Genomic DNA, 25189 nt, shown 5'->3' on the forward strand with positions numbered 1-25189 from the left:
GTGCAATCTTAATTGTTTTCAGTGTTCATTTAATAAATAGACACTTAGATGACGGCTCCTTTTTTTGTTTCCTTTTGTTTTCTCAGTATATAGAGGTGATCCAATATCCTGAGAAATGTAGCAGCCATTACTATAGTGGACTTTCAATTTGTACCTCCTTTACCATATAGACTTTATGGCTTTTGTGTGTGAATCATTTCAGAACTTTTTCCACCTTTTTTAATGTGACCAAATACTGTACAACTCGGTTGAACAACAAACTGAAATCTTTTAGGTGGAGGAAAGTAAAAATAAACTATGGTTGCTTAAGTGTGCACACCCTTAAACTAATACTTTGTTGAAGCACCTTTTGATTTTATTACATCACTCAGTCTTTTTGGGTATGAGTCTATCAGCATGGCACATCTTGACTTGCCAATATTTTTACCCACTCTTCTTTGCAAAAAAACTCCAAATCTGTCAGATTGTGAGAGCATCTCCTGTGCACAGCGCTCTCCAGATCATCCCACAGGTATTCAATTGGATTGGGGTCTGGACCCTGACTGGGCCATTCCAAAATTTTAATCTTCTGGGGAACCCATTCCTTTGTTGATTTGGATGTATGCTTGGGGTCCTTGTCATGCTGAAAGATTAAGTTCCTCTTCATGTTCGGCTTTCTAGCAGAAGCCTGAAGGTTTTGTGCCAATATTGACTGGTATTGGGAACTGTTCATAATTCCCTCTACCTTGACTAAGGCCCCTGTTCCAGCTGAAGAAAAACAGCCCCAAAGCATGATGCTGCCACCACCATGCTTCACTGTGGGTGTGGTGTTCTTTTGGTGATGTGCAGTATTTGTTTTTGCACCAACTATATCTTTTGGAATTATGGCCAAAAAGTTCAACTTTGGTTTCATCAGACCATACAGCGTGACAGCGTGAGGAGAAAAAAAAAGCAGATCACCGGCTTCTGTTGAAGGGACATCGGTCCCGAGCAGTGAGAAGCAAAGCCGCCTCATATGTGCCCACAGTGCCCACCAATACATCAGTACCACATATCAATGCCCATCAGTAGTACCCTAGCAGTGCTGCCTATCGCTGCCACCTATCAATGCCCTTCCGTGCCGCCCATCAGTGTCACCTTATCAGTGCCCGTCAGTCCAGCCTATCAGTGCCCATCAGTGTAGCCTGATCAGCGTACATCAATGAAGGAGAAAAATTACCTGTTTGCTAAATTTATTAACAAAATATAAAAGGGTTTGTAATTTTTTTTTTTTTTTTTTTTTTTTTTTTAAATTTGGTCTTTAATTTTTTTTAACAAAAAATAAAAAAACGCAGAGGTGATGAAATACCACCAAACGAAAGCTCTATTTGTGGGAAAAAAAATGATTAAAAAATTTCATTTGGCTACAGTGTTGCATGACCGCGCAATTGTCATTCAAAGAGTGACAGTGCTGAAAATTGGTCTGGGTAGGAGGGGGGGTTTAGGTGCCCAGTAAGCAAGTGGTTAAATGATTGCAGGTGTGTACTGACTCCTATTTAAAAAGAGTTTGAATATTATTGCTTAATTATAAACACAGCTACGCCCCCAGTTATAAGAGGGTGTGCACACTTATGCAACCACACTAGTTTCAGCCAAAAAGTTCTGCAAACCGCATTAATACCCTTGTTTTGCCTGTGTTTATTGGTGTGCCTACCTCTGTTTGAACTTCTTTTGAATGTCCTTTGGTCCTTTATTACCACAAAGCTGTGTCTCTCTAAATGGACAATATAAATAGTTTCTGGGTCTAGTGTCCATTTCTCCTGTGGGTGGCATAACATAACCCCTGTTTGCTTATTACCAAAAGTGTCCCTCAAAGAAAAGGAATTTATGGTGGGTATACATTCCCCTCCTTCTTCCTTCTCTTCTTCTTACTTTTTTTTTTTTTTTTTTTATCTAAATTCAGCTTTAAAATAAATTGACCCTTATGCTGGTTAATTCGTCATCTTTTTTTACAGCTTGATTTTTATTGTTCCTGTATATAGAGATAATAAAATGGTTTAATGTAACTTGATATTGTGTAATGAATTTCCACAGAACAATCCTTCTCAGTGTAATCTCTCTTCTGAATGAACCAAACACATTCTCGCCGGCCAATGTGGATGCATCAGTTATGTATCGAAGATGGAAAGAAGGCAAGGGATGTAATCAAGAGTATACAGAAATTATCAGGTGAGGTCACTTACTGTGAATATCTAGTATGTACAGTGACTTGAAAAAGTATTCACACCCCTTGAAATTTTCCACATTTTGTCACGTTGCAACCAAAAACGTAAATGTATTTTATTGGGATTTTATGTGACCAACTCAAAGTGGCACTGAATTGTGAGTTGGAAGGAAAATTTATAAATTGTTTTCAAATTTATTTTACAAATTTAATATCTGAAATGTGTGGCGTGCGTTTGTATTCAGCCCCCTTTACTCTGATGCCCCTAACTACAATCTTGTGGAACCAGTTGCCTTCAGAAGTCACCTAATTAGTAAATAGAGTGCACCTGTGTGCAACTTTAATCTTGGTATGAATACAGCTGTTCTGTGAAGTCTTCAGAGGTTTGTTGAACTTTTTTTTTTTTTTTTTTAACACATTCAAGCATACATGTTCCATAAACGCAAAAGAATGCAAAGTTGTAATGTAGAAAACAGGCAATTACAGCTTCCAACGGCATAGAGCTCACATAGAGAACATACAGCCTCAATTGACGTCCTTTTTTTTTTTTTTTTTTTTTCCCACAAATAGAGCTTTCTTTTGGTGGTATTTGATCACCTCTGCAGTTTTTATTTTTGCGCTATAAACAAAAAAAGAGTGACAATTTTGAAAAAAAAGCAATATTTTTTTACTTTTTGCTATAAAAAAAATCCCCAAAAATATATTAAAAAAATCCTATTTTTTTTTTTTTCCTCAGTTTAAGCCGATCTGTATTCTTATACATATTTTTGGTAAAAAAAATCGCAATAAGCATATATTGATTGGTTTGCGCAAAAGTTATAGCGCCTACAAAATAGGGGATAATTTTATGGCATTTTTATTAGTAATGGCGGCTATCTGCGATTTTTTTTTTTTATCAGGACTACGACATTATGGCGGACACGTCGGACAATTTTGACACATTTTTGGGACCATTGGTATTTTTACAGCGATCAGTGCTATAAATATGCATTGATTACTGTAAATATGTCACTGGCATTGAAGGGGTTAACCACTAGGGGGCGATCAAGGGGTTAACGTGTTCCCTATTGTGTGTTCTAACTGAAGGGGGGAGGGGACTGTGTAGGGGAGATGACAGATCGGCTCCGTGGGTGAGTGGGGGGCACGCGCCCCTAATGGCCAAATATAAAAGCGACGTAACATGACAGCGATTCGTGCAGCCAAGCCATGTTGCCACAGTACAACTGCGGTGGCTGGTCGGCAAGCGTTTAGGTAAACCAACAGCATTCACCCCAATATCCTATCTATAATCAGGTCTACTGGGGCCAGGCCTGGTGCATCAAGCCAGCCTCCCCAAACCCTCTCAAATTTAGCAGGGCATCCACGATGCTGGTAAATCTTTTCACATCATAAAGTAGTACCCATATGGTCTAGCCATTACATAAGGGATGGAGGGGAAGTGCTTTTCAAGTGGAGGAGAATAATTCGCCTGAAACGAGGCTTTGGAAACCGATTCCTTAGTATAGGCATCTAGTATATTTTCAAAAACTCCCAGCACACAGCGCCTGGGGTCAGAAGGGATGTCTGTTTTGGAGTACTCTATTGACCATTGCAAGAACAGATGTCCAGTATCTGTGTAACTTGGGACATCTCCACAGAATGTGGATGAGAGCCCAATGATCTCTGCTACATTTTGGACAAACTGGTTCTGACAAAAGCCCCATTTTAAACAGTTGAATAATGAATTTGCAATAAACGCTGAGAATTATTATGAGAACTAATTTGCACTGCTTCCAGCGTATTTTCCCACAGTTTACCGGACAAGTCTCCCACATCGGACTCCCACAGATCCATGGCCTTACAGGGGTAGGCTTCCAAATAGATAGATATTCAATAGGGATGCATAACAATTAGAAATAAGGCCCTTCTGTATTTCACTGTGCCGCAACAGCCCAAAAATATGTGCTGGGGAGAGAGAAGTCAGAGGGCAGGTTTGCGTGGGACAGCTGCAAATAGTAAAAATACATGGATTGTGTTAGACCATACAAAGTCTACAACGAACGCTAGGATAGCAATTTACCAGCTCTAAAGATATGCTTCATGTGTGTAATACCATAACCACCCCACTTAGGGGCATAGTTGCGTTTTAACTGTTCAGGGTACAGGATATTATTCCAAATAGGGCTAAATTTTTTTAAACCCAGTTACCCCTTGCAGCTATTTGACCTTACTCCAGATTTTGTGCATTAACCTATATGTGGGGAAGAGACTGTTGGATTTAGCAAACAATTGTGATTCTAAACATTCTGGGAGTGAAGCTGATCTAGTGTGGTGAAGCATAATGGACAGGGAGGAATTACAAGTTTCAAGAGCTGACTATAGGTAACCATACCCTCCTGCACGTGCTGCAGTTGAGCAGCCAAATAGTACACCCATGGGTTTGGGAATGCTATGCCCCCTGTTTCCTTTTGATTTTTGTAATTGTTCTATGTGGATCCTAGGTGAACCTTGCCACCAAAATAGTTGTCCAAAAATGGAATTGATAGCCCCAAAAAGCTTGAGGCAGAACTATGGGAGCATTATGGAGAAAGTATAGCAGTTGAGGCATTTAAAATCATCTTCCCCAAGTTAGCCCTTCCTACCATAGAGAGCCAAAGCTTTTTCCAAAGTTAACTTTGTCCCGGAATTTAGTAAGCAGCAGCATTATATTGAGACTGGAGTAGTTAGTTAAATCGGGCGAAATCACTACACCTAAATACTTAAATAACTCAACTACCAAGAGGGGGCAGAATTTGTGCAGAGAGGGATCAACTATGCCCTCTAGGGGTAACACTTGGACCAATTGATGGTTAAGCAAGAATAGGCCCCAAAGTTTGATCACTGCCATAGCTTTTTTCAACGAGGCATCTGTGTCCCCCAGCAGCACCAGCATGTCGTTTGCATATAGCAATAATTGAGGTACAAATCCGAGCCCCTAGTGGCTAGAGCAAACGGGTGAAAGTGTGCCCCTGCCAAGATGAAAGAAGGGGTATACTGCACTGCCCACCCGAATAGCGGCCTGCGGGGTGTGATAGAGGAGCCGCACCCAGCAGATGAATCTCTCTCCAAATCCAAAGTGCTCCAGTACTACCCACAAATAACGCCACTCTGTTTGGAGTAGGGAAATGGGTCTGCATGAACCTGGATCCATGGGAGATTTGCCCGGCTTAAGTAGAACAATAATTGCCTTGGACATAGAGAAACAGGAAGGCAATTTGTTTTCAATGCAGCATTAAATGTTTGTGAGAGATGAGGCAGGATAATTGCAGAATTTTTTTTTTATAAACCTTGATGAGGATACCATCTTCCCCTGCTGCTTTACAAGCCGGGAATGAACCCACCCCCTCTTGTATCTCCTCCCGAATCAATAGGAGCGTCCAATCGTGCCCGCTTTGTCACAGTAAGACTAGGCAGCTCAAGAGTCGAAAAATGCATATTCAACTCGTCGTCGGTGTAGTGTATACGAGACTGGTACAATTCAGAGTAAAATCGCACCAGCTCAGTCACGACCAGGTCAGGTGTATTAGGAAGCCTGCCCGATTGAGACTTTAGGGCTGCCATTGGTGGAGCTGCAGATTGAGCATTAACTAGTTTGGCTAACAGGCGGCCAGTTTGCTCCCCCTTGTCATAAAATGCCTGCTTCCTAACGAAACGTCTCTACTCCGCAGAAGAAGATGCCAAACATACAAGTGCATCCTGTGCGGACAACCATAATTCTTTAGTGTTGTCTAAGGGATTAGAAATATTTTCCTGTTGGGGTTCACACTGTTTGCTAGCGTTTTTCACAGTCGTTATCTCTGAGATAAGTATGCTGCGCAAAAAACATTTAAAAACTTCCCATCCAAGAAGGACATCTGATTGAGGAACTGTCCACAAAAAAAAAACGTGAAATTTGGGTCTCTATATGGTCCGTGGAAGGAAACAAGTTAAGCCTGAAGGTGTTCATTTTCCAAGGAGCCCGCTTTCGGGTAGTAGACCGGCTTGCAAACTTGGAAACCTGGCTTGCACTTGGATCATCAATAGGGAGTGGTCAGATATACTGCGGGTGCATAGCGGATATCGCTAACAGTCACGTGCAGCAGTGTTACCCAAACATAAATCTATCCCGGACAAAGATGAGTGAGTTTTAGAAAAACATGAAAAAGCCAGCATCAAGGGATATCTAATCCTCCAAATCCTGCCAGCCGAACTCTTCAATAAAACGAGGCAGCAGAGATCCTCTAGATCAGGGATATGCAAATAGCGGACCTCCAGCTGTTGTAAAACTACGAGTCCCATCATGCCTCTGCCTCTGGGTGTCATGCTTGTGTCTGTCAGAGTCTTGCTATGCCTCATGGGACTTGTAGTTCTGCTACAGCTGGAGGTCCGCTAATTGCATATCCCCGCTCTAGATGTTGGTGAACCAACAGGAGGAGGATGCCTATCCATCTGTGGCTGTAAGCAACTGTTAAAATCCCCCAGTATAAAAAGCGGGATGTCCGGTTTGTTAGACAAAAAAGGTTGTTAATTGTCTCGACACAGTAGTAGAAAAGGGTGGAGGGATATAAACCATTGCAATAACACATGTCAAAGCATACAGTCTACAATATATGAAAATATATCTGCCTTCAGCATCAATTTGAGCAGCAATCTCCTGAAAATCCAGAGCCGTGTGTCTAAACACACTAATACACCCCCCCCCCCCCCCCCCCCCCGTCAATACGAGGTTTGAGTAGAATGGTGCACGTCGCCCACCCAAGCATATCTGACACATGAAATAGTATTTGGAGTGAGGTGGGTCTCTTGTAACCCGCATATAGCAGGCTGGTATCATGTTGTACTACTTTAATGCTGTTTAAAGCTGAACATGTCCCCCCTTTCACTAGAAATTAAATCAGCACTTCCATTCATTAGAGACCCACGATTAATACCTTAGGCCAATTTAAAACTGCCTCACATTTTCTTCGCTTGTGCGCACCCTCTAGCTTGCACAGCAGCACACGCTGCGATCACCATGTCCATGGGAGCAGAGTACAAAGAGCCAATCAAATTGACATTGTATTGTATGGTTGTTGTCACCAATCGCAGCAATCACACATGTAAACAAAGACTGCATGATGCAGCCAGCACTCTAGTTTCCTCTCACATTGATCGGCTGTCAGAAGAAACCGATCTTTCACAGTTTTTTTTTTTTTTTTAATGACACTGTACTTAGGTGGCTAATGATCAGGAACACTGACTGCTCTCATGACGCTGCATAGTGGTGCAGCAAGCCAGTGTCCATGATCACTAGCCACACCAGTACAGTGTCCCCATACCTGTGCAGCCAGTCAGTGTTCTTGATCAATGCCACACTAGTGCAGTGTCATATCAGTGCAGCCAGCCACAGTGCCCCTGATCACCACACAAGCCCAAATTTTGCCGACCAGTCAGCAACAGTATTCTTGATTGCCACCACACCAGTCCCAGTGTCACCAGTTCATTGCAGCCAGCATCATTGTTCCTGATCACCACCACACAAGTCCCAATATCACCAGACCATTGTAAGCCAGCAGCAGAGTTTCCGATCACTGCCACACCAGTGACCGTGTTGTCAGACCAGTGCAGCCATCAACAGTGTTCCTATTCACTAGCCCTGTTAGTACCAGTGTCAGAACCAGTGCAGGCATCAGCAGTGGTCCTGATTGCCACTACATTAGTACAGTGTCACCAGAGCCGGTGCACCCAAACATTGTTTCTGATCACCACCACACCAGTGCAGTGTTGCTTCTGCCTGCTGCATGTACAGATGCATATAACAGTACTGCTAGACAAGCATGAGACAACCAATAAAATGAACCTATGCTCGAATTACTTGGAGTCCAAAAATGGCTTTACACATGGAAAACCTATGTAGGCAAACCTATGTAGGCATCCAGAGAAGGATAGTTGATTCCAGTAATTCCCTGGTGGCAAACCCAGACAAACCATATTCTGTATTGTGTGAACAGATAACAGAAATGACACAATACCCATTTTAAATATCTTCAGATTTACCTGATTTTCGCCATAAGCAAATTACACAATCTCTTAATGGGGAGTATTCTATAGGTTCAATAACTTCTCAATCAGAATGAATTTGAGTCAGATTATCACCCAGCTTTAATGGATGACACCTGAGAAACCACAAGTCACAAGCCGACCTGAATGCACTTTCATTGGGCAATTATGTGGCAAATGAGGTTTAATAGTATAGAAAAATCTTGCGCTAAATATAGGTAAGACTGCCGCACTTTTACTACTTGAATAGGAGGAGGTGAAGATACGGTGCTCAAAATGATAAAAGGTATGCGTTGTCTCATTTTTAACATTTAATTATATTTGGAAAAACGGATTGAAAACATTCTTTCACTGGAAGTGGTTCACTTGATTTTATAGAAAGATTTGAACATTTTTTGATGAATTTGGTTTTACATTATGTTATGTTCGTTTAATCACATGGTGGTAATTTTTGTGTTTGTTCACATGAGACAGCACACATCTTTAATATTTTGAGCAACAGATGAGGTTTAATGTTGATAAATGTAAAGTTATGGACTTGGGGGCTAAGAATATGCATGCATCATACACAACTGGGGGAATCCATAGTGGAAAAGGATCTGGGGGTTTGGTAGCCTAATAAAAGCATACAATGCCAATCTGCAGTTTCCAAAGCGAGCAAAGTCCTTTCTTGTATTGAGAGGCATGGACTGCAGAGAGATATCATTTTGCCCCTGTACAAGTCATTAAGACCTCATCTGAAATGTGCAGTTTTGGGAACCAGTTCTCAAAAAGGATATCGGAGAACTGGAGAAAGTGCAGAGAAGGGCAACCAAACTGATAAGAGGCATGGAGGAGCTCAGCTATGAGGAAAGATTAGAGGAACTTTATTTATTCTTTCTTGAGAAGAGGGTCCATATAGTGAACTTAGTGTTGAGTTATTCACTTTTTAGGGGGACAAGGGGGCACTCTTTACGTCTAGAAGAAAAGAGATTTCATCTCCAAATACAGAAAGATTTCTTCACAGTAGGAGTTGTGTAAATGTGGAATAGACTCCCTCCACAGGTGGTTCTGGCCAGCTCAGTAAATTGCTTTAAAAAAGGCCAGGATACTTTCCTAGGTGTAAATAATATAACTGGGTAATAACATTTATAGCTAAAGTTGATCCAGGGGAGTAGCAAATTGGATAATGCTTTGCTGGGGTTTTTCGCCTTCCTCTGGATCAACTGTGGGTATAGGATTGTGTATATGGGATTGTATGAGGGTTTTTTTTTTTTCTTGGTAGAGCTAGACTGACTCCTCCTCCCTCCTCCCTCCTCCCTCCTCCCTCCTCCCTCCTCTCCCTCCTCTCCCTCCTCTCCCTCCCCAGGATACTGCACATCTCTGCTGCCAGTCGGCACAGATCCAAGGGATTATATTCCTGGCAACCACCACCGCTTCTCCACCTCCCATGGGCAATTTCATTTTTATTGTGAAGCAAACGACAAATAGGACATTGACATACGCACATTGACTTTTTCTGTTATTTTGTCCTATTTGTTATTTGCTTCACAGAGAGAGAGATTCGTCCCGGCTAGTTTTGTCAAGTCCTCTCATGCCATGCCTTGCAATCCGGTTCGCTGTCATGGCATCCATTGATACTTCGCACACCCTTCACTCTGATTTCAAATCCAGTCGCATCTGCATCTAGGACGCACCGATTCCTGTCGGCTCATTCTGGTCATTCCATGCTCCACAGTCCTGTTCGTTGTCAGTCGCAGTTGCGGCACACCGATTCGCGCCACCATCATGCCAAACATTTAATTTGTTACATTTCGCATACCCCTCACTCTGATTCGAATTCAGTCGCATCCGCGATGCACTAATTCACGTCAACTTGTGCTACCCCTAATCATTTCCTATTCCATAGACAGGTTGGCTGTCAGTCGCTATCACGACACACCGATTCATGCCTCTGTCATGCCAATCGTTTCAGTCATTTAATTCATATACCCTACACGCCGATCCAGTCGCTTTAGCAGCACTCCCATTTGTGTCGGCTTCATTGCGCTCATTTAATTTCGCATTTATTTCATCCCATGTTCCACAGTTCGGTTCACTGTTGGTCAAAGTTGCAGCATCCCGATTTGTGTCACCATCACTTCAATCATTCAGTGGTATTATTTTGTATATTGTTTATCCTGTTCTCCTTTAGGTTGGACAGTCACTTCTTCGTGTCGGGTCATTCGTACATTTTTTGTTTCTTTTATCCCGTCATACACTCTCTACTGTTGTTCAATGTCGGTCGTCTTAGCGACATTACGGTTCACTTTTAAATTCAGATCACTGTTTGACTTGTCACGTCATTGACGAACACCCCTCAATACAGCTCACCCTACGGTCCAGTTCGAATCCAGTCACAACAAGGCACATCGGCCCACATAGCTTCACCAACTGTTCTCAAATCCGTTTTCCTTCAAATTTTATTCATAGTTTCAATTCGATCGTTTAACCACCGTTCACCTCCTCTAGGAGAAATTAATACATATATACATAGTCAAGACACAAAAAAAAAACAAAACCTGGACTTTCATGTCACCATATCAGTGGTTCTGAAGCCCAAAGACCCCAGGCTCAACCGCAAATCAACTATTGCAGAGTTTGCGCTGACCTTTGGGATGTGTGCTCAGCCAGCCCCAGCAGGAGAGAAGAGCTGGACTTATATCTCCACACCATGGTGGACCTGGGCTATAAATATGGGGGGGTTCTCATTTTATGATTACCATTGTTCATTCTCAGCCAAAGCTGAAGTCAGGCTCACACAGTTCCAAGCAGGCAGGAATTGGAGCCTCATGGACACAGAGTTCTGCTGCCATTTTCCTGTGCTACGCTCACCACTCTGTCCTCCACCCACACCGCTATCTGGTGCAGTTAGACGCCCTCTCGATCTTCCCTCCACCTCCGGTACAGCTCAGGGCTTGTCAGGCCTAGCCATGACGCCCCAGGTGGACAAGTTCGGATGTACCATTCTGTCAGGGGGGTTATCCCTCTGTAAAAAATTTAATTTTGGATCGTGCAACTACAGCCAATGCCTGCTGCTCCATATCTGTATACATTCTAATGCCTTATGCCAGATCAAGCAGCAGAAAATGTCCGGACTAGGCCGAGTAGACGTCCTATGGCTGAGGTTTTACCTCACCTCACACCCCACTCCCTCACTAGCCACCTTCCTTATCCAAGGCTTTACAGCAGGATTCCATACTGGCCTCATCACACTGCCCCGCACGACTCACGAGTGCAGGAACCTCCGCTCTGCAGCCACCGACGAACAGGCCATAGACCAGCTGTTACAGGCTAAACTTGACCGAGGCTTCATCATTGGCCCCTTCACTCAGCCCTCTTTCAACATCTGTAGAGTTAGCCCTATTGGGCTTGTCAATGGCAAGTTTTTGAATAAAATTTGTTTGGTGTACAACCTGTCTGCTCCTCATTCTTCCCACATCCTGAGTTTGAATTCCTTAATTCCTTCAGAGGAATTCTCCCTGAAATATGCTAAAGTCAACATGGCGATTCAGGCCATTATCAAAGTAGGCACAGGCTCCTGGCTCTCTAAAGCCGACAAATCAGACGCATTTAAGAGTCTACCCATCCAACCATCCCTCTGGTGCTGGCATGGCATTAAATGGAAAGAGGCATATTACTTCGCCACCAAACTGACCTTCGGCTCTAAAAGTAGCCCGTGGCTCTTTGACACCTTCGCACAGTCCCTCACTTGGATCCTGTTGCACCAAGCCCAGTGCCAGATGGTCATTCATTATCTGGATGACTTCCTGCTGATTGAACAGGCCAGCGTGCCCCCCGGTAGACCTAGATAGGTTAAGAGTGGTGTTTGGGAATCTCAATGTGCCCATAGCAGAACACAGTGCAAAGCCCAGCGCACTCTATCGCCTTCCTCGGGGGTCGACCTGGACACTCGCTCCATGCAGGCCAGCCCCCCCCCACCCCCACCCCCCCCCCCACCCCCCCCGACAAACTGACCCGGTTCTTCATGACTTTACCCGTGCACAGGGGTGTACTAAGAAACAGCTTCAATCCAGTGGCAGCGGCTGGTGCTCAAAATTTGTGGGGGGGCGCAAACAAACTGAAAAATTCAGAAAAAAATCCCATCAATTGCAGCCCCACTGTGCCCATCAAACGCAGCCACTGTGCCCTTCAGGTCTGGTATGGATTTTAATTTTGGCACAGGGTTCCCCTTAAAACAAAAATGGTGTAGGGGTCCCCCCAAAATCCATACCAGACCCTTATCCGAGCACGCAACCTGACAGCAGGAAAACCATACCAGGCCACATGCCCTCAACATAGAGAGGGTGCTTTGGGGTCTGACCCTAAAGCACTTTGTCCCCATGTTGATGGACAAGGGCCTCATCCCCCCCCCCCCCCAACCCTTGCCCGGTGGTTATGGGGGGTATGCGGGCAGGGGGCTTATCGGAATCTGGAAGCCCCCTTTAACAAGGGGACCCCCAGATCCCACCCCCCCCAATGTGACTTGGTAGCTGGGTACATTGTACCCCTACCATTTCACAATAATGGTAAAAAAAGGCAGGAGACGTCTTGGGACAAGTCATTTTATTAAAAGATAAAAAAAAAAATGTCCCACGATGTAAATCCACGGCGCCCGACTGACCGAAAAAAAAAAAACAAAAAAAAAAACGCTCCACCTCCATGGGAGGTTCCGCCGACTGATGCTTCTTCTGGGTGATAGTTCTTATATAGCTGAGGGCGGGGCCACCTGGTGACATAAATGGGTGACCCTGCCCACTAGTTATTATCTTACAGGAACTATGTCTTTAACCACTTGCCTCCTAAACCTTTTCTGACACTTCTCACATGCATTTAAAAATCACTTGGTATTTGCGCAGCAGTTTTTTCAGACACAATTTTTTTGGGGAAAAAAATACATTTTACATACATATACATTTTACATACATAATTATATTGCACAAAACACAATATAATACCCAATTGTTTGGTAAAATATAAAAGATGTTTTGCCGAGTTAGGCTTAATGTACATGGGATGTTTTAAACCTCTCCTGAGAGATTTAACTTGACAGAAAGTAACCGATGTTTAAAAACGTTTGTTTTGCTGCGTTTACATGCGCGTTTGTGTTTTTAGAAGCATTTTTATTTTTTTGGCAAATGGTTAAATGTATCTCCATTAACCACTTCATCCCTGGAAGGTTTTACCCTCTTAACCACTTAAGGACCAGCCTCGTTTTGGAATTTAGGTGTTTTACATGTTTTTAAAACAGTTTTTTTTTTTTTGCTAAAAATTACTTGGAACCCCCAAACATTATATATTGTTTTTTTTCTAACACCCTAGAGAATAAAATGGCGGTCATTGCAATACTTTTTTTTCACACCGTATTTGCGCAGTGGTCTTACAAGTGCGTTTTTTTTTTTTTTTTTTACTTTTTTGAATAAAAAAATAAGACAACAGTAAAGTTAGCCCAATTTTTTTTTTATATTGTGAAAGATAATGTTACGCCGAGTAAATTGATACCCAACATGTCACGCTTCAAAATTGCGCCCGCTCGTGGAATGGCGTCAAACTTTTACCCTCAAAAATCTCCATAAGCGACGTTTAAAAAATTCTACAGGTTGCATGTTTTGTCTTAGAGGAGATCTAGGGCTAGAATTATTGCTCTCGCTCTAACGATCACGGCGATACCTCACGTGTGGTTTGACCACCGGCTTCTGCGCGCGAGCTCATCGGGACAGGGCGTTTTAAAAAAAAAAAATGTATTTATTTTACATGATTTTTATTTATTTTTACACGGTTTAAAAAAAAAAAGTGTCGCTTTTTATTCCTATTACAAGGAATGTAAACATCCCTTGTAATAGAAAAAAGCATGACAGGTCCTCTTAAATATGAGATCTGGGGTCAAAAAGACCTCAGATCTCATATTTACACTAAAATGCAATAAAAAAGATGACATTGAAAAAAATGTGCCTTTTAAGATGTATGGGCGGAAGTGACATTTTGACGTCACTTCCGCCCTGCAGTGTCATGGAGACGGGTGGGCGCCATCTTCCCCCTCACTCGTCTCCACGCACAGCTAGGCAACAGACGCAATTGCCTCCGCCGCTGCCGACGGCTCCGGTAAGTGGCGGAGGGCATCGGCTCGCGGTGGGAGGGGGGGCCCCCTCTCCCGCCACCAATAAAAGTGATCTCGCAGCGAATCCGCCGCAGAGACCACTTTTATCTTGTAGCTGGCTGAAAACAGGGATACCGGGGTTATGGCAGCTAGCTGCTGCCGTAACAACGATATCTGTCCCCAAAAAATCGACGTACATCAGCAGTCGGCAAGTCTTTAATGACCAGGCCATTTTTTGTGATACTGCGTCGCTTTAACGGACAATTGCGCATTCGTGCGGCGTTGCAACCAAACAAACTTGACGTCCCCGTCCCCCCCCTCACACAAATCGGGCTTTCTTTTGGTGGTATTTGATCACCTCTGCTGTTTTTATTTTTGTGCTATAAATAAAAAAAAAAACTTATATTTTTTACTTTATGCTATAATGCATATCCAAAAAAATAATTTATCAGTTTAGGCAAATATGTATTCTGCTATATATTTTTGATAAAAATCACAATAAGCGTATATTGATTGATTTGCGCAAAAGTAATAGCGTCTACAAAATAGTGGTTATATTTATGGACTTTTATTTTTTCTTATGTTTTTACTGGTAATGGCGGCGATCTGTGATTTTTAGCGGGACTGGGACATTGCAGCGAACAGATCTGACCCAAAGTGAAACTTTTTGGGGACCAGTGCCATTTTTACGTTGATCAGTGCTATAAAAATGATCAATGTATAAATGTGGTTAACACTAGGGGGCAATCAAGGGGTTAACTGTGTTCCCTGGGTGTGTTCTAACTGCGTTGGGGATTGGCTCACTGGGACAACCCCAAGATCGCTGTTCCCAATCACTGGGAACAGTGGATCTCCATGATGTCCCCTGACAGAACGGGGACCCGCCTTATTTACATAGGCAGATCCCTGTTCTGCCTCTGTGTACTGCTAGCGAGGGTCGCCACGGACATCGCATCCACGACATGCAGCCGGTGTGCGCCTGCAATTTAACATACAAAGACCGATGTACGGGTACGTCAGTTTGCGCAGGAGAGCTGACCTGACACAGTATATATACTGTGGCTGGTTGGCTAGTGCTGTAAACTAAACGCGAGTTACCGCATTTACAGGCTGTTGCAGGCATTTGACGTTTCAAATGCCTCTTAACATCCTTCCTGCACTTTTTTTTTTTTTTTTTCAAAAAATGCTTCTTAACTCAGCTGCCTAGAAACGACCCTGTGTACATGTACTGATAAGATAACCTAGAGGAGAGTTCAGGGGCAGCTGAAAAAAACGCCCAACTGCTCCTAAATGTCTGTTTACCAGCAGCAGTGTACATGAGGCCTAAATAGATACCCAACGTCGCGCTTTAAAATTGTGCACACTTGTGGAATGGTGACAAACTACGGTAGAAAATCTCCATAGGCAACACTTGATGCGCCTTTACAGGTTACCAGTTTAGAGTTACACAGGAGGTCTGGTGCTACAATATTGCTCTCGCTATAGCATTGGCGGCGATACCTCACATTTTATGGTGCGAACACCATTTACATATGCGTTTGCCTTTGTGGGTGAGCTCGGGGAGACGGGCACTTTTTACATTTTTTTTTTTTTTTATTGTATCACAAGGGATGAACAACATCCCTTGTGATTGCATGGGCAGTGACCGGTACTCTTTACTGAGACATCGGGGGTCTATTGGACACCAGAACTTTGGGGGTTGTAAACCCTCAAGGTTTTTCACCTTAATGCATTCTATGCATTAAGGTGAAAACCTTCTGTAATGCAGCAGCCCCCCAAAGCCCCCCTTTTTACCTGAACCTGATCGTTCCATTGGTGGGGACGAGCACAGCAGCTCCAGCCGCTGTCTCGGGTCCTCATTGGATAGATTGAGAGCAGCAGAAGCCATTGGCGCCTGCTGCTGTCAATCAAATCCAGTGACATGGGAGCTGGGGGACGGGGCCAAGTTCTGCTGTCTGTGTCAATGTATGCAGCAGCAGGACTAGGGAGCACGCCCGCATGAGTACCCCCATGCAATGGGTCTCTTCGTGGGGGCACTCAAGAATAGGAGGCATCAGGAGCGCCGCTGGGGGAACCCAGAAGGGGAGGATTGGGGCTGCTCTGTGCAAAACCCTTGCACAGAGGTGGTAAGTATGACATGTTTGTTATTTTTAAACAAAAAAACCCTTTACAACCCCTTTAAAGTGGGAGTAAACTCCCATGGTTGACATTTACCTACAGGTAAGCCTATAATAAGCTCTAACGAGCAGAGCCCTATGATTCCTCCTGTATTTAAATCTATTGTAACTGTACTGTCTGACCAGCTCTGCGCAAACTGTTGGCGCTATATAAATCCGGTATAATAAGGGTTACCTCTAGATACAATAAATATCTCCTAAACGTTCACCATTTAGGAGATATTTACTTGTTAATTGGCCAGTGACGTCACTGGCGCATGCGCTCTGAAGAAATGGCCACCTGACAGCGTGGCCAATCGGACGGCCGGAGGATGTGAACCTGGAAGGTAGACGGGTAAAGATGGAAGCCCTGTCAGCGGTGACAGTTGGAATGCTTTGTTTTTAGGTTAGTTTTAATATATGATGCATCCTAGCACATTATTACCTTGTAGGTTTAAAAAAAAAAAAAGCTTTGTGGTTTGCTAGCGCTTTAAAGGATTGGTTTGATCAGAGGATTGGTTTGATCAGATTCTTTCACGAGCCAATAATGGTCTGTTTACATTGAACTGAAACCGAAAGTGACAAAATACTTGTAGAGATGATCGGACACATTCTAGCCCTCGGTCATTTCTATGGTAAGCCGGCAGGGGAGCCCCGTAAAAGCGATCCAGTGGCTTTTTAGCCAGTAGGGTTGCTTTTAGATGAAAGCATCGCCGGCAAAGCACAGCTGCAGCTATGGCCACAGTATAACCACTCAACCAGAGGACGTTCAGGTACGTTTTTTTCAGAGGAAATGGTTAAAAATTAACCAAATTAAATCCAACAGCTGGGGTTTTATTTATAGAAACCAATTTGGTGCTAGCTTTTGGTGAACAGACACTTGTCTCCCTGATTTGGCCTTTGTTCATTCTGCTTAAACACTTTGGATACCTTTTTATTGAGGAACATACAAAGGCTGCCTCTTTCTGAAATGCTAGATTGCCTTGTCACTGGCCCAGAATAAGTATGCAGCACATGAAGTCACTGAGGTTAAAACTCCTTTTATATACATATTTCTGCTGGGTCAATGACTTGATCACAGGGAGAACCAGGCATAGGTGGCAATAGATATCAACCTTTGCATTTTTCTCAATATAGGTTGCCTTCAGCACTAAAAACAGAAGAATTTACCCACCTTTCTTGTTTACATTGACAGAAAACAGGTTCTCAGTACAAAAGCAGATGCAGAGATGGATGGAGTCAAGGTCCCAACAACACTAGCTGAATATTGTGTAAAAACAAAAGTTCCAGCTCCAGATGAGGGATCTGATCTTTTATATGATGACTACTATGAAGACGATGACATGGAGGATGAGGGTGACAGCTGCTATGAAGACCAGGATGACTCTGGCAATGAAGAATCCTGACCCTTTCTGCTGGTGCCTACCTTTTACCCACACTCCTTGTTAATAAAGCAGATGCTGAAAATTTTTCAGTCTTTATTTTTGTGGCCATGCTGCAAGAACTTGAGGAAGTGACTTTGTTAGCTAACGGTCACCTGATGCGTACAGTGCTAGAGAAAAAAGGGAGTTATGAGATTTTTTAATTGAAGTGCCAGGAATGCTTCTTGAGCTTTAGAAGTGTCTTAATACTTGCAGTACAGGCTTCTGCCACTTGAGTGCACCAGAGTGCTCTGCAAGTCATGCTGCTTAACTCTCCCTTACCAGGGCTGTTTCAGGTTGCAGTGCAGGGCTGAAATTGGGCTACGAGGGAGGGTGTAGGAGTTGCTTACACTGAATTGCTTATTTTATTTTGACGGTTGGTTGTGATGATTTTACTATTCTGAGACACACATACTGTTTTACTTTTTGGTTGGGGTAGGTTAGTTCACAGCTATTTTTAAGTGGGTTTTGATTAACTATGGTTTGTGGGTGGGTTTTTTGCAATTTTTTTTTGCTTTTTTATTTAAAAAAAAAATTAATAAAGGAAAAAAAAAAAGAATATCTAATACAGTGTGCATTTTCTTTCTAACAATCAAGAAAGAGGAAGTGCTTTTGTTAATGGTAAGTTTTAATATAAATTGTTCTATACAAGTTAAACAATTGCAGTATTCCTTTATAAACATTGATAAAATCACTACATGGAACTTTTTTATTGGCTGAATGAGTAAGGTTGAAGCTGCACATAAATGCTAACAATCTCTGGTCAGGTAGGACAGTCTGAGTTGCATAAATCAGCATTTTTATCCATATGCTAGAGAACTAACTATTGTAAAAGGATGTAAGAACTAGGTTAAGGTTCACAACACCTCTCCACAGTTGTGTGTTTTTTTTTTTTTTTTTTTTTTAAGAATTCTTAAATAGAATAAATAATATCTGTAGAAGTGTGCACATATGATTAACTCATTTGTGTCAGAAGACTTTTGAACTAGTCAGATTTTGCGGTTTTACGTTGGTCTGTAGAATTAACAGCTCCTTGTTGACACGTGTAATTCCTGTCACATGCTATATGTTCCCCAGCATGTGAGCCACAAATCACAGCTACTATTATTAAGGAATGCCTTTGCTAGACACGTGCTCTTGAAGAATAGCGTTCTATATCCATGAAAATGGGGCTGATCTGAACAAACATGAATTGTACTATGAGTATGCCTGGTTAAAGGGATACTACAGAGTTTCCAGGTAAATCAGATTTTGAGTTTTTAATGAAGAAAGTGTAATTTGTATTGATCTGCTTAGTACCTGTCTAGATGTTGGCCAAATATAGTTATCGCCCTTGATGAAAGGCTGCCGGAATGATACAGAGGAACTAAGGCCTGCTTCACACAAGCTTCAGCTTGTATTAGGGTAGTGTGAACAGCAAGCTTTTGGAATGCTTTTGATAAGCTTTGTGCAGCTTTCTCTAAGGCTTCATTTAGATGTGTGGTTAGGGACTCGACCGCATATTTTTGCCACCCGCAAACTGCCCTCCCCTTTAAGGTGCAATAGGTAGTGGTCGGGGGTGTTTACATGCCACAGTCGAGATGCTTTTGCGTCTGTGGCAAAGTTTACCCAACATGTAGCAATTGGGCAGCAAGTCCACCGAACGCTAGACACGCAAGCAAATGGGAAAGTGGCACAAATGTCCTGCAATAATCAGGCAATGCACATGTTTGTTGCCAAAAATCCATTCCTCATCACCCGGCAAACTCTGAAGTACAATCCGAAAGCAGATTGGGCTCCAGAGGAAAGGGAGATTCAGATGCATGTCTAATCTACCCAAAGCCTTTAAAGTGCCCTTCAGGTCCTGTTTGGAAATGCTATACACAGCTCTTAACGGGAGTGCTTTTTGTCACTTTAAACAAGCTGGTCCCAGGCTTCAGCAGGTGTTTACAAGCTTTAAAAAAAAGTATGGGGGGGGAATTTTCTTAAATTTAATAATCATACTTACCCAGGTGGATGCAGCATTGCTCCCCCGGCGCCTCTAACACTGAGAACCAAGCAATTGAACACAGCCAATCGCTCGATTCTCAGAGCTCCCCGAGCAGAGAGCTGGTGACTGTCAATCACCTGCTCTCTGCTCTGCCCCCCCCCCCCCTTCACTCACTGGAGTGCTGGTCCATGGAGGGGGTGGGAGCAGACAGCTCAGGCTTTCAACAGCTCACTGAGAGGATGATCCGGGTGCCGATCCAGGCATGTGGAATGATACCGACTCCATTGTCGCAATCTTACCCAAGCCTGAACGGCTCTGTGACATCAGCTGACAGTGGACTTTAGCCCGCTGTCTGCTGAAAATGGGTCACAGGAGTGCCGAACGAACGGCACTCCTGTGATCGACAAGAGAAGAACAGCCAAACAAGCTTTGTCTAGAAGTCGTTTTTTAAGTAGTGCTGAAGCCTGCTAGCAGCTTGTTTAACCACTTGCCTATCGGGCCAAACCTGACACTTCTCTCATATGTGTTTTTTTTTGTTTTTTTTTTTGTTTTTTTTGCTAGAAAATTACTTGGAACCCCCAAACATTTTTTATATATATATATTTTTTATATATAATATAATATAAATTTTTTTTGCAGAGACCCTACAGAATAGAGTAGCGGCCGTTGCAATTTTTTATGTCACACGGTACTTAAAGTGGAAGTAAACCCGATTCATGAGATTTGAGCTGGGTACATACATCTGCAGGGTTTTGTTATCTCTCTTCAAAGCACTAAGTCCAGTAGCTGTCTCCTGCTCCTTTCTTCTGTTATCAGCCTGATAACGTCTGACAAGTTCTCAATCGCATATGATAAAAGCAGCAGGAGTTTTGTGTTGGGGAGAATGCTATAAATAAATTAGCAGTGTGCTGAGGGATTCAAGGGACAGAGCTGATATTCCAATCCGTCTTGGCTGTATGCCCAGGCTTTACTGCAGTGGTAACCAGGAAGAGAAAATCTCCTAACACAATGTGCAAACAGTATATAAAGATGAAGACAGCAGATGTACATGTAAAACTTATGTAGGGAGATTTGTTTCATCTCTGTGTATTATCTGAGGCTGTTCACTTCACTGGGTATATGTGAGGGTTTACATCCACTTTTGGGGAAAAAAAAATATACTTTTAAACTGATTGTAAAGGCTCACTTTTTTTTTTTTTTTGAAAGTAACAAACGTGTTCTATTACCTCCTCTTTGCAGTTGGTTTTGCACAGAGCAGCCCAGAGCCTCCTCTTCTCTGGTCCCTCCTTTGAGTGCCCCTCAGCCAGCAGGTTGTCACCCAAGCCGAGTCACAGCTCCGTGTGTCCATTCAGACATGAAGCCCCAACCTGGCCCCGTCCCTTCTCTCCCCTGATTGCCTGACTTTGACAGCTGTGGGAGCCAATAGCACCGCTGCTCTGTCTCAGCCAATTAGGAGGTGTGTACTGGGTCGCTGAGGGGATCGTGGACATTGCTGGAGAGAGAAGGAGCTCAGGTAGGCAATTAGGGGGTGCTGCTACACACAGGTTTTTTTTTTTATCTTGATGCATAGAATGCATTAAGATAAAAAAACTCCTGCCTTTACAACTCCTTTAAGAAATAAAAAAACAAAACCCAATATATAACTCAATTTATTGGTAAAATATGAAAGATGATGTTACGCTAAGTAAATAGATACCCATGACCCTTGAGAACAAGTCTGGCCACTCTGTGCTCTCCTGCCTCGTGTGGTCAGTTTTTAATTGGAAAACAGAGGGACTGTCAGGAACACCAGGGATTTCACACAAAGGAAGCAAAACGAACAGAAGAGGATCCTTTTTCGTACAAGTATATGGTACAGCAGGTACATATCAGGAATATGAAATGCTGGAGTAACAAACACTTTAAGATCTGTGTTCAACATTTACAAACTGGAGCTGAATGGTACTTTAATAGCTTCAACAAAACTTGCTCAAAGCTCAACATATGCTTTGTAAATGTAAACGGGTGTATGGAAGAGCCAGCAACTCTGAGCAGAAATCGGCAATCTTTATTGTCTTCTATAACGGGGTGTACAAGCCAGCATACAAAAAGTTCTAACGTGTTTCAGGCCACAGCGGCCTTAGTCATAGAAAAAAAAACACATTGACATCCTCTTTTACCCTTCTATACCTTCGCTCTCTAAAATTAGAGGGGAGGGGTAATTAACTTTTCAAAATCAAGCAAGATGACATGTTAAAACATTAAACGTACAATAATTCAAAGAAAAATAGGTGTGCTATTCCTATGAATTATATAGGACCCAAATAATGCTACAGTAAAAAAGGCATAGTAATGAGAAAAAAAAAATCAAGTGATCTCGAACCATACACGGTATTCAAATCAAATAGAAAAAGTTGCAGAATGTTGGTACAAGTCCCCTTTAAATCCATGACAAGAAATGCACAAAATCTGGTGAAGGTGAAGTGTTTGAAAACAAGACAAAGCACAAGTGTCCGTAATAAAGCCTCCTTACCGGTTGAAAATGATCTTTAGATTATAAGGGTTCACTAGTGCCTGACTTTCAGCCTTGATATACTGTAAGTGGATTATGTAGCGGTCCACTAGCTTCAAAACCATATGTAAAAGAACATAGGGTTTATTGCAAGTAATATACTTATGTGAGACAGCAGAAAGACTGGCTTATAAGCAAGTACAGCATACCTGTAAGTCCTACAGAAAGCGTGGTGATTTTATGAACCAGGCCCTGCCCTTTACGTTTTGTCACTCCATGCACATCATCAGGGGAGGAGGGCTGTAGCTCTCGCTTGCAAGCCAGTGAAGATTTGTGCAGGTGTGCATGTTGGCACAAGTCTGACCAATGAAGTACAGGCAGGCTGTGCTCCTAAGCAGAGTGCAAAGAAGAAAACTGACCACACAGGGATAGATGTGCTTTCATACCCAGCATGGTCAGTGTGAAATAGGAAAGCAGGAGGACTGGTAAGATCACCAGGCATTGCACAGAAAGGAAGCAATGCAAACATAACAGGATACTTTTTAAAACTAGTGCATGGTAACACAGACACATATCAGGAATATGAAATGTTGGTGTAATATACACTTTAATGCTGTCCCCACAAAGTAGATTTCGTTTTAAGTTTGTTCTGTCAGATCTTTTTTTTTAACCACAAGAGATTAGTGTAAGGACTCCTGAATGGATATAATTTGGGTTGCTAAAGCATGCCCTCACTGAACAAGTTTTATTTATAGAGGCCATTCCTTTTGCAACTCAAATTTGTAAGTACTAAAAGGGTGCAGCACTCAAGTATTATTACATTATCTTCAAGCTTGCACACATTTCTAGTGATAAAATGACTAAACAAACCATTATAAGAACGTGACTCTGACCTGTGTTTTCAATAAGTACAGGTTGTTTGGTTATCTGTCAATAGGGCTAGCTGGCAGGAAAATATTGATCTAGATCTCGCTGATCAAGAGCAAATCTGTGAGAACTCAGCAGTTCAACTTTTCCTTAGCAGTTAATGTCAATATCACACCCACATCCAGTAATTTTCCCTGTGATTTTGATAAAGCTGTTATTAACGCAACACATGCTAAATTACAGGGTCCGTTTCTCAATATTTCATTATTGTGAGGCCTTGCATTTGGAGTTTTCATCTTTTGTCTTTTAGCAAGACATTCCTTGGGATATATGACACCAACAGCTGATGACTAGACACATATACTCAAGGTGACTTTTTACCTAGTGCTGACCTTTCCTGCACCTGTTTTTGCAATGTCATGTTGTAAAAAAGCACTACAAAATACATCTGCAGACATCTAGGGATCATGTGTACACAAAGCATTAAGTTACAATGGCTATTGGGTTCCTTCAGAGACAGAAGCTCATGTAATGGTTGTGTTCTCTAATGTGCTATGGAATATGATGTTGATATGTAGACAAAAATAAATGTGTAGCAGAAAACTATAGATTAGTTACAGTGAGCAGATATTTTAAGTTATTATGACAGTGTTTTTCTTAGGACTCATTCACACGAGCAAAAAGTGCCCTCCTACAGGAGGTATACTGCGGATACTTGCTGATGGAATCCCAGGTACTCTTATCAGCGGTGGCTGCTCAGCCTGCGCAACTGAATAAAAGGCCGACAGAAGTCATAGCTATCTGAGATAGCTATGGCTTCTGTCAGCCTTCTATTCAGTTGTAGGTCAGTGTGCGTCAGGTAGGTCAGTGCGTGTCAGGTAGGTAACACCCCCCCACCTCCCCCCGGTTCCAGGCTCAGACTTCGGGCTGAAGCCCCTGGTCTTTTTGCCACCTAGCCACGCCCCTGGCTATCTGCTTCTGTTAGCATCTATAAGCCTGTTTCCTGCGGTTAGGGGCAGATGCAATCTATCTGCGTCCAAGGGCAAACATACGGCCTTAACTGCAGATAACCACTGGATGTGAGAATACATGCATATAGATGCTTACAGCAGTGGGAGCCTCGCCTCCTTTCCACCTGTCATTTATCTGCACAGGATGAGCACCTTGGATCCTGTCTACAAGTATCTGCAATAAACTAGCCGGAGGAACCTACGTGAGGACACATTTTGCTCAAATGAATGAGGCCTTTAAGCTGAACAGGTAAACTACTAAATAAAGAGAATAAAGCTCAAGTCTGGGCTGAAAAAAAAAATAATTCTCCTACATTGGGTAAACAAAAACAGCAGCGCTGGCTGTTACATTCATCTAGTCACCAGCGATGTCTCCTTTGTCTGACCCAAGTGAGTCGCCATCAGATCACTGAAGAAAAGTTATACATTGTATATAGGTTGGGGGGTGCTCTAACGGTGGTAGAAGTGTGGGAGGATCCTAAGCTTGGAGCTGGGCATTAAAAATGTATGTGGGAGCTATTTTACCAGCCAAAGCTGTGAATTTCTGTCCGGTCATTTACAAGCGTTAAAAAGGTTTAAAATGCAAACCCTAACACATAGGTAACAATAGTAAACATTACAGTTACATATTTGCCAGTAAATAATAATCATGCCCCCCAGTGATCAGAGTTGGCTTCTCATGTAGCGTTTCCAACATGTTTCACAGGACAACGCCGACTTCCCCAGGGAAAATTGACATACGTTTCTAAGATTATAAACAGAGTAAGGAGCATCATACAGGATCATACAAATTAAATAGATAGCATAAATTGTATACAGAAACTGCCTACTGTGAATGCTCAGATGCCTATATCTTGACCCCAAATTCAAGGAACCATGATTGCTGTGTTTCAGAGGGACCCATCCCTGCAGGAAACTTTGATGTTAAATTATGGGGAGCAT

General features: G+C 42.7%; 1 protein-coding gene across 2 annotated transcripts in view; it reads left to right on the top strand.

Moving 5' to 3' along the window:
- Positions 1–17959, top strand: part of CDC34 (cell division cycle 34, ubiquitin conjugating enzyme) — a 58105-nt gene extending 40146 nt beyond the window's left edge. For both annotated transcript variants that reach the window (XM_073594034.1, XM_073594035.1), the window contains 2 exons: positions 2053–2187; positions 17685–17959. In XM_073594034.1, the coding sequence (XP_073450135.1) occupies positions 2053–2187; positions 17685–17895 (346 nt within the window). In that variant the 3' untranslated portion in view covers positions 17896–17959. The remainder of the gene's footprint in view (positions 1–2052; positions 2188–17684) is intronic.
- The last annotated feature ends 7230 nt before the right edge of the window (positions 17960–25189 follow it).

Source organism: Aquarana catesbeiana, linkage group LG01 (assembly GCF_042186555.1).
Source record: "Aquarana catesbeiana isolate 2022-GZ linkage group LG01, ASM4218655v1, whole genome shotgun sequence".
Lineage (NCBI taxonomy): Eukaryota > Metazoa > Chordata > Amphibia > Anura > Ranidae > Aquarana > Aquarana catesbeiana.